This window comes from Camelus dromedarius, chromosome 16 (assembly GCF_036321535.1).
Source record: "Camelus dromedarius isolate mCamDro1 chromosome 16, mCamDro1.pat, whole genome shotgun sequence".
Classification (NCBI taxonomy): Eukaryota; Metazoa; Chordata; class Mammalia; order Artiodactyla; family Camelidae; genus Camelus; species Camelus dromedarius.
Genome location: NC_087451.1, coordinates 55510970 through 55520624, shown reverse-complemented (window position 1 = coordinate 55520624; position 9655 = coordinate 55510970). Strand labels below are relative to the sequence as shown.

At 58.3% G+C, this 9655-nt stretch overlaps 1 protein-coding gene across 2 annotated transcripts; it reads right to left on the bottom strand.

The window, feature by feature from the left end:
• Positions 1–346: 346 nt before the first annotated feature.
• PPP1R1B (protein phosphatase 1 regulatory inhibitor subunit 1B) lies at positions 347–9286 on the bottom strand. 2 transcript variants are annotated; one of them, XM_031468199.2, is made up of 7 exons: positions 8736–9286; positions 7091–7151; positions 6775–6794; positions 6270–6345; positions 2666–2869; positions 1237–1356; positions 347–1148 (listed from the first exon to the last, which is right to left on the bottom strand). In XM_031468199.2, the coding sequence occupies exons 1-7, from the start codon at positions 8814–8816 to the stop codon at positions 1099–1101; spliced, it is 612 nt and encodes a 203-aa protein (XP_031324059.1). In that variant the 5' UTR covers positions 8817–9286; the 3' UTR covers positions 347–1098. The 2 variants fall into 2 exon arrangements, with proteins under 2 accessions (XP_031324059.1, XP_010990130.1); XM_010991828.3 differs by having other exon boundaries at positions 6775–6797; positions 8736–9285.
• Between the last annotated feature and the right edge of the window lie 369 nt (positions 9287–9655).

Sequence of the window (9655 nt, the reverse complement as noted above, 5' to 3'; positions counted from 1 at the left end):
TGTATCTCCCTAATGGTGAGGGAGTTGGAGAGAAGCCCAGGCATCATCCTCACTGGGCCACGTAGGCCCGGCACTGTGGGGGAAAAAAGGGGGCCTTCCTGAGGCGAGGCCTGTGGGACTGGGGGACCGTCCCTTCAATTACTCTTGAAGGACTCCTCTTCTCCCTCCCTTCCCCTCCCCACCCCTTTCAGCCAACCCTAGCAGGATCTAGAACTTGTGCAGTCCTTCCTAAGAAGGCTCGGAGCTTGTCTGCAGTTAAGACTCCTAGATCCATAGACTGGACACTTGGGGAATCCCGTTACCTCCTCCTCCCTCTCCTTTACCCTGAAAGAGAAGTCTCAGCACAGTTATTTACAAAGATTTATTACAGCACGGGAATGGTTCAGGCCTGGAGTCAGGAAAGAGGGGAAGGGGGCTGAGCAGCTGGAGGACAAGGAGAACCTGGCTCCCCCACCGTGCACCCCCCATAAAGACTTAGTAATAGGCGGCATTCCTGGCATGAAAGCACAAACAAAACGCAACAAAGCAGCCTCTGCCAGTCCATCTTCCAGGCACCCAGGCTGGGGAGCAGGTAACAGGGGAAGACTTCCAAAATGTTGAGGCTGTGAAAAGGATGCCTGAATGCTGGACCCTGGTAGAAGCCAGTGAGAAGGGTGGTGACTTGGAATTCCCCAGGGGATGGAGGATCTAAGGGCAGTTACAGGTTTTCAGTACACCCTTTCCCCAGATCTTAGGGTCCTGCCCTGTGGTTTCCTGTGCCCAGGGGAGAGGGTCTGGGGAGTAGAACTGTGAAGAATGAACCTTCGTCCCCATTGACTGGGCTTTCCAATGCAAGCTCTCTCACATCCCATCCCCCACTTGGTGAATGGGGAAATGACTGGCAGGGGTAGGCATCAGGTAGCAAGTTCCCGGGGACTCTGGGCATTAGCCAAAGGTGGGCAAACAAGCAAACACAGACCAGCCTTAGTCTTCTAGAAGTCAGTAGCCACAGCCCTAGCGCGTGAGGGGAAGGGTAAAAAATAGGGTGGAGACAGAGTGGGTTTCTGGGGAACAGCAATGTCCCCTCCACTTCCTTCCAAGAGATGCGAGGCTGGGTGCCTATGTGCCAGGCTCAGGGTGGGCAGGGCGCTGTGGCTCCTCCTCAGGCTCTGCAAGGCAAACAGAGGGACTTAGGGCCTGGCCACGTCCACCAAGATCCCAGCCCTGCCTCCCCTCCCCCCCACGCCCAAACCTCACCATTTAATGCTGAGTCTTCCACTTGGTCCTCAGAGCTTCCATCTCTCTGGGGCTCATCCAGAGGGGGTGGGTGCTCCCAGGGACCCTCCAGACCTTGACCACAAGTTGTCTTCTGCCCAGCTGGGGACAGGAGAGAAAGGATTAAAACACAGCCTCTGAGCATCCATCTGGCCATTCTGGAACATGAGCTGAGTCTGTCAGATGGTTGATGTTAAGCTTTCTGAGGGCATCATGGTGTAGTGGAGAGAGCACTGGACTAAGACAGCTCTTCCAATGACTAACCATATGACCTATATAAGTCCCTTGTTACCTCTCTGAAAGGGATGGTAAGAAGGAAATTGTGTTGACTGCCTTAAATAAGATAATAGTTAACACCCTGCAGCCCAGTGCTGGCAGCCGGGGTGGTGGCGATCTATATTACTCCTTGGTCATTGCGTCATATGATCCACTGCCCTGCTGCTTTTCCTGAGGGAACAGTCTCCTTTCACCTTCTCTTCACTTGTGCTGGGAGTCTCAGGGGGAGTTGACTCAACTCTTCCAGCTGGAGCTTTTGCCCCCGTGGCTGATGCCCCCACTGCCAGTGCAGAGAGGAGGCCCACGCCATTCTGTTTGAATGCAAGGGATGGACACTTCAAGCAGGGGTGGTTGCCTATTTTCATCCCCATAAGTAATGGGACCAAAAAGTTCAATGCACACTGGGAGGGACTGTGGCCAGGTGTGGAAAAACACAGCCATGGGAGGGGCTGAGATCCTCCTGCTTAGGAATTCTCTGGGCCTTGGGACCCTCTGTGGAGATTTTTGGATCTGGGGCCACTAGCCCTGAGGCCTTTCGGGTAGGTGTTAGGCCCCTCCCTGGCCCCTCTTTTTCCAGGCAGCTGGGGCTGGAGGCGCAGAGGACAAGGTTGGCTCTTGAATCCTAGATTTTCCATCTAGACACTAGAGGGCACCCTCTCACCTCCAGCCTAGGAAATAACCGGCGAGAGAGAGCCACATGTTCCTGGAGAGGACTTACCAACCAGCTCTCTGCCTCCCTGTGTTCAGAAATACAGGTGATGGGGGCACTGGACACTCCTAGTCCTCTCTTCCTCATCTCCTTGCACCCCCTCACCACCATGGGTGGTAAGTCCTTTCTTAGGTCTAGCCTCAAACCTCATGTGGCCTTGCCTTAATTCTTAGGAAAGAGAGGAATTATTGGGGGAAACCTGATTGGGAGAAGGACTGAGGCAAGGATGGGAGCAGCCCAGGTGTCAGATAAGGCTGAGTGCGAGGCATCCTGTGGGGTGAGAGGATGGGGAGGCCCTTGTGGTGTGACTGCCGTTTACACATGTGAGAAACTGTGAACTGGGAGGGGGTGCCCCAGGACACTCAAGGAGGACCCCCACCTAACCCATGGTGGGGGAACCCAGGCTTCACAGCCCCTTCAGCTTACCAGACCCCCTGCTGCCCTTCAGGACTTCAGCCTGGCTGTCCTCCTCCTCCTCCTCTTCTTCGTCATCCTCCTCCTCCTCCTCCTCCTCCTCTCTTGGATAGCCCAGTTCCCTCAGCTCCCCCAGCTCATCCTCCTCCTCTGAGGCCTGGTTCTCGTTCAGGTTGCTGATGGACTGCAGGTGAGACTCGGCAATGCGCTGCACGGCTGGCACGGGGGGACCCGGGAAGGCAAGGGTCAGCCAAGCCCAAGAAGCAGCCCGTGGGGCGGGAGAAGCATGTGGCCCAGCCCCCTGGCCTCCTTCCAGTGGGCCTGGGGCAGAGCTAACCCCCTCAGGGGTCTAGTTCAAAAACTAAAGGTGGCGGGTCAGTCTGCTGGGGGCCAGACCAGAGTAGAAGCAGTGGGGTGTAGTCTCTTGATCCTGTTTGGCTTTTAAGCTGTCCAAAGATGCTGGTCCTCCAGAGGCTGGCACAGGCAGCTCCCCACACCACAGGGTGCCAAGCTGGACAAGACCAGGCGGGCCCAGCAACAGCTTAACATTCTCTGGCTGGGGAGCTGGATTCTCCAAAGACCCGGCACTAGAGACAGTGCCCACCAGCTACAGCCCTGGGAGAAGGCACAGGGCCTGTGGGCTAGGCCCTGGGAGATTTGTCCCTTTCCGTTTCTAGGGAAGTGCTCAGCATGCTTTGGGCTCACTGCTCACCCCGATCCTGCCCACCACCTCGTGCTGGATTTGGTCCCCACTTCCTGGCCCCATCATAGATGCCCCTCCACACACCTCTGCCTAGGAGGTAGGAGAAGTCTGAGACTGAGGACATGAGTCTGCCGCCAGCGACATCCATGCCTAGGGATGTGGTGGCTCAGACGCGGCCCCCACAATCTTGACCCACATCCCCAAGCTTCAGCTCCCTTTGCGGTGACCTAGAAAGCAGCAAACACCACCCACCCCCCCAACACCACCAAGGCCTGCTGGGATAGGGCCTAGGAAGGGAACAGTGTGGGCAGCTGGAGAGAAGTTTCCAAAAGATGGAAAGGAACGGGGGCTTAGGAGAAAGGGGCCAGGGCTGGGGGACTCTGGGAGAATGGCAGGGGGTAAGAGGACCCCGTGAGGAGTAGCTGGGGCAGAGGCAGCAGGGGGCCAGGAGCTGGTGGGATTTTAGTGCATATAGGCCACTAAATTCAAGGCCCACAGGCCAGATGCTGACAGCCAGGGGCTGTGGTTGCTGCAGCTACTTCTTGGTCCGCAGGCGGCCCCTTCCGTCAGAAAGCCCAGGGGGTAGATCCAGGCTGGAAACCTCCGGTGCAGGGAGCAGGGCACTGCACTCCTGCCAACTCGGGGATGGGCACAGAGGGTGCATTGTGCATACCCACTGCCCCGCCTTGCCCCGAGCTTCCCGCCCAGTGCCTCTTGCTGGCTCTGGGCAGACTATCCAGGCAATAAAAGCGCAATAAATCGCCCTGCCCTCTCCTTGGGGACTCGGCAAAACTTCACCTTGAGCCAAGTGTGAGAGCTCAGCCTTGGAGAGCCCCCCTCAAGTCAAGAGTCAGTGTCCACCGTCCCTTGGGGGCCTTGGGCTTCTCCCCCTACAAATCCCCAACCCCACCAAGTACTTTCCCTTACCCAGAAAGGGACTGACGCCTGCAAAATAGTGCCCTCCAGGTACAGAAGGGTCTGCTGAGGGTTGGAGGAAGGGGGAAGGGAGGAGAGGAGGTGGCAGCTCGAGGAGCAGCCAGACGGGGGAGGAAAGTTCAGTTCTTCAGATCGTGAGCCACAGCGACAATAGGTGTGCGCAGCCCTGTGCCGGCGCCCCGTGAGCCTCCCGCGCCTCGTGCCTCCTCTCCTGCCTCCAGCCTCCTGGGGCTCTCTGGGGTCTACCCCACCTCTCCTTACCCTCCCAGCTGCCTCCTTGCTCTGGCTCCATCTCTGGGACCCTGAACTCCCCCAAGTCTCCCTTTTCTTTTTAGTTTTTTTTGGCAGTGGGTGGAGGTAATTAGGTTTATCTATTTAATTTTTTTTAATGGAGGTACTGGGGATTGAACCCAGGGCCTCGTGCACGCTAGGCATGTGCCCTACCACTTGAGCTATACCTCCCACTCCAAGTCTCCCTTTTTAAGTTCAAAGGTCCCCACCACAGCAGTCTCCCAACCCCTCTCCTGGCCCCTTTCCCCTGCCTGGCCTCTCCCTACTTAGACCCTTTTAAATCACAGCCCAAAGGGGCAGTGTGGATGGGGCACAGTCATGGCCATTGCAGGACACCTGGGAAGCACCCTGGCCCGGTCTTCTTCACCCCAGCCCTCTGGGCCTTACGCACAATCAAGAGGCCAAGGGGGGGCTCCTTCCCTGTCACAGCCATTTGCCCCCTACCCAGCCCTGGGTAGAGGAGAGAGATTTCTTACATTCTCTCCTGAGAAGATGCCACCTCCCTCATGACTGTTTCGGGGGCTGGCCTTCTCCACATCCCTACAGGTAGGAAGTCCTTCCAAATGCTGAACCCACTGCCTGCTTGCTATCCCTACATCTTCCCGTCCTAGGGGAAGAGAAAGGGCCCCTGCCCTTCTCTCCTCTCCTCCCGGCCTCTCTGATCCCAACCATGGCGGGCAGGCTGGCAGGTACACCTGTAGACCTTGGCCAGCTGCTGGGAACTCATTAAACCCATGCCTGAGGGAGCTCTCATCACACCCTTCTGGACTCCCTCCCTCCCTCCGTGGGAGGAGAGGGCTGGCCAGTCAGGAAGAGCCTGGGGGGGGGGGGGGCGGGAGGTGAAGTGGGGATGGGAAAGCATCCTAAGGCTTAGTTAGGAAGAGACTCTCCCCACACTCCCACCTGCCCCAGCTTCTCCTCCAGGTGTGTCTCCCTCAGCTCCACAGCTGGAAGCCAAGTCTCCTGGCTGGCCCCGAAGACCCCTGGTGATTTCACATCTGCTCCTCTTTGCACATCTTCCTCCTTCTTCCGGGAATGCCCCTCCGTGCCTGGTGTGAATTCCTATTCATTCTTCAAATCCAAGCTTAAACGTCCTCGCCTCTGTAACTCTCCCTAACCCTTTGAGGTGAAGGGCCCCGAGAGGGCAGTGGCCAAATCTTACTCTTATTTTGTCCGGTGCTCACCAGGGGGTGCCTGGTATATACACTAGGTGTTCGATAAATGAGTGCTATAGAAATGACTTGCCTTTAGAGAAGAAAAGCAGGAACAGCAGCATCAGTGTGCAGACCTGTGCAAATGTCTAGGGATGGGAGAGGAGAGCAAGGGGTGCTGCCCAAAGGAGGTGCCCTTTGGGGACGGGGAGCGGGAGGTGGCCTGGCGCACGCTTGCAAAGGAGGCTCAGAGCTGAATCTCTTTAAGTTGATGCCTGCTTGTTATGTGGGGCCAGCTACCTCTTTTCTTTCAACCCCTCAACCGGATTTTAAGACCCACGCGCCACCCTTTTCAGCCTCTCGGATCATTTTTACAAGAAAAAAGAAAGAACTTGTCTCTAAATAGGGATTGGGGTGGATACACAAGACAATCGCTCTCCACTGACAAAAGCTTGGCATTTCACCCCCACCCCCAATGTCAGCCCAGTTCCAGGGGTCAAGGGAACAGCCAGACTGATGGGTGGGGGGAGAGTACCTTTCAGTGAAGGGGGTGTGTAGGCACAGGGGTTGGGTCTCTTCGACTTGAGGTGGTGCCCTTCTCCTGAGGCTCTCTGCCGGGGAAGTGCCAGGTTAAATGGGCGCCCAGAGGCCTCTTCCCTTTACCCTCCCTCTGTTCCATCCCGCCATGGCAACCTGGGCCCACTGGTCTAGCCTCTGCTGTTGGGTCCATGCACAGCTGCCCCTCAGGTGCTGCACCTGCTGAGGCTACCTGGTGGCTTTGGGAGGGTCTCTGTAGCTGTGGCCTGGCTCAGGGCAGGACTTTGGGTTCTGGAGGCCCAGCCTGAGTCTGAGCAGAGGAAAGACAAGGGCAGAGGAGGATCTGCTGGAGGCACTCTGGCACCAGGCACTCTCACCCAGGTGCCGGTTGATATGCTAATGTCCTCCTGGGTGGCACCCTGTGTTAATTGGGAAGTGATCCCATCCACCCCCACCACAAAGGGCCCTGGCATGCCTCCTTCCAGCTGCCCCTGGAAACTCACCTGGTGGGGGGAGGCCTCCTCTTCTGAGGGAGGCCACCAATGCACCAAGCCGGGAAGAAGAGATAAGAGGGAGAGAGAGAAGAGAGAAAGAATCCAAATTACTTTCCCCAAAGGTTCAGCCACTGTGCCCTTTTCTTCCTCGTGTTGGGAGGTGCCTGGTCAATAAATGAACCCAGGAGAGCTGGGTTCCTGGACCTTCCCCCAACCACCACCTCCATCTTCTGCTCGGTCTCCTACTCTGAGACTTTGACAGGGGCCTCAAGAAGGCATCAGAGTTAGGGTGGGGCCAGGACTGAGGGGCAGGGAAGGGGCCCACCTGGCGAGGAGTGCTCTGAGAGCCGGAACAGCATGGCAGGGGTTGGTCTTCTGCGCCGGATCTAAGGAGATGGAGAAAGAGATGGGAGATGGGGGGGGGGGCGGGTGGCAGGATGAGCACCTGCAGCCCACCCCCAGCAGGGAACAAACAGTGCTTTGGAGTCCCCAGGGAACTTTTGGATCAAAGACTGTCAGAGCTGAAAGGAACTCCATAGCTCACCCAACCCCCTCATTTTACCATGGTGAAAACCCAAGGCTCAGAGAGGTTCAGCAAAGACCTCAAAGCAACACAGCATACCAAGGCAGAGAAAGGACAAGAAAAACTCATCACTGGCTCCCAGTCGAAGCCTATTCCACTCCATGGCTACTCCAGAACATGTACCTTCCTTCCTATCTTCCCCATCAAGGCCTTTGAAGACATCAGACCTCAGGACTTAAAGCTGGCTGTAGAAGATGCCCTGTGGGCCATGGCACCCTCGTGGCCCTGCCCACCTAAGGTCAGCTCAAGGACTCTAAAGAAACTGGATCCAGCTGCAGAGAGAGGCTGAGCATGGCACCACAGGCACCTCCAACCTCACAATGAGGCTCAAGTATGGGCCTGAGCCCCAGACCCACAGGGGCCTGAGGGTGGTCTCTGGGGGCCTGGGTCTGGGCCCCTCTCTCAAGCTACAGAACTCTTCGCCCAGTCTTCATAAAAAACAAAAAGTTGCCCTCCTTGGTACCTGAGCCAAGCTGAAATGGGGGTGGGGGCAGTGAGCACTCCCAGTAACCAGCCTCCTTCCCCCAGCTTGGCAATCAGACCAACTGTCAGTTAATTAGGTCCCCTCCGAGCTCCAGGGAAATGCACAAAAAGAACCAGGTGAATTAAACTGAAACTGCCACCTCCCTCCTCCAAGCTCCCAATGCTGCCCTCCAGACCAAAAGCTGCTAGGGCCCGGGAACTAGTGCGCCCCCCATGACACCCTATCCCCCCAAAATGACTTGGCCCCACTCTCACTGTCCTGTTCGGTGCCAGCACATCTCAGCAACAAGTGAATGGGGTACAGAACTCTCTTCTTTCCCTCCATCACAGCCCTCTAACACCCCCACCCCCAGCCTTTGGAAGCCTCCAGCTCACAGAAAAGCGGTCCGGAGAACTTAGTTGTCTGTGTGAGGAGTTCTAGCTCCTGTGATGACTGGTCACCCTCCAACCCCACGTTGTGGCTCTGTCCAGCGCCTGACAGGAGGTTCTAGAGGTCAGAACAAGGTTCTGGCGACCCCAGGTCAGGCACGCAGGGTGGGACTAGGGAGAGGGCTAGAGTGTGGGGCTGCCAGGCAGAGGCGTGCTCGGTGTAATGGGTCAGTGGACCACGTTTCTCACATCTGAGCCACACCAGTGGTCCACGTGGTGGCTTAGGAAAGAAGGGCACTGTGCAGGGTCCAGAGGACAGTTTTCCCTCCCCAGGATCAGGACGAAGGCCCCGGGAAAAAGTTGCACGAGTCTCCAGCCAACTTCACGCGCTGCCTCGCGCGCCCTGGCCACTTCCGAGGCGGGCCCGGGGACTCCTTTGCCCCTGTCCCCAAGGATAGTTTCGACCCCAGAGCACAGAGGAGCTTGGGTGTTGGGTGGGTGGGGCGCGGCCGGAGGTGGAGCGCGGCCCCCTTACCATCTCCACCTGGCGGGGGTCGAGCTGGCCGGGGGTCGCGGGCACCGAGAACTGGATCTTCTTGCGGTCCTTGGGGTCCATGGCTGGCGGGTGGTCAGTGGGGTGGGGCGCGCGCCGCGGGGTCCGGGGCTGCGGTCCCGTCTCGGCTCCCCGCGCTGCTCGGGGCGCCGCGGCGACAGCGGGCTGAGTGAGGCTGGGAGGAGGAGGAGGAGGGCTGTTCACGCACAGATAAAAATACTGCGCCGGCGAGGGGCGGGGGCGGGGGGCGGCCGCCGGCTGGCCTGCCCTCGGGGCTCCGGGCGTCCCGGCTCTGGGGCTCGCCGGAGCCTCGGTCCCCTCGCGCCTGCACCCCGGGCTCCCTGGCTCGCGGGGCTGGGTCTCTCTCTCCCTCGCTCTCTCTGTGTCTCTGGCTCTCGGTCTCTCCGCCCTTCCTCTAGCTCCCTCGCTCCCTCTCCGCGTGTCTCTGTCTGTCTCTGCCTCGTTCCTTCTCTCCGGGTGTCACCCTCCGGCCCCAGCCTTGGGGTCCCCAGCCCGTCCCCTCGGCCTGGGACTGGCGCCCGGCTGCTTGGTGGGAGGGCTCAGGAAAAAGTGGCCAATGAGCACCGAGAAGCGTGTTCTCCCGGTCTGGGAGGAGGGTGGGGAGTGTGAGAAAGGACCGAGGGAGCGGGCTGGGGGCCCCCTGCCGTCTCCCCAGAACTTGAAGCTGCATTATTGATGGAGTCCAGCAGGGAGGATAATGGGGGGAAGCCGAGGGGAGAGGGGCAGCGGGGACTCTGACTTTAACCCTTTCCTGGCCTGGATACATGGAGTTTCACAGGGAGGCCTGTGAGGTCGTGGAGAGAATACCACCAGCGTGTCACGCTGTGAATGGGGGTGTCCTAGAAAGCGAGTGAGTGTGAAAGAGCCGGTTGTGCGTGGGA

Coding starts and splice junctions, on each gene's coding strand:
- PPP1R1B (XM_010991828.3), bottom strand. CDS start 8,816: ATGGACCCCAAGGACCGCAAGAAGATCCAGTTCTCGGTGCCCGCGACC. Junction 6,798..7,090: donor CTCAGAGCACTCCTCGCCAG/GTGGGCCCCTTC, acceptor GGCCTCCCTCAG/AAGAGGAGGCCTCCCCCCAC. Junction 1,149..1,236: donor GGAAGACTCAGCATTAAATG/GTGAGGTTTGGG, acceptor TTTGCCTTGCAG/AGCCTGAGGAGGAGCCACAG.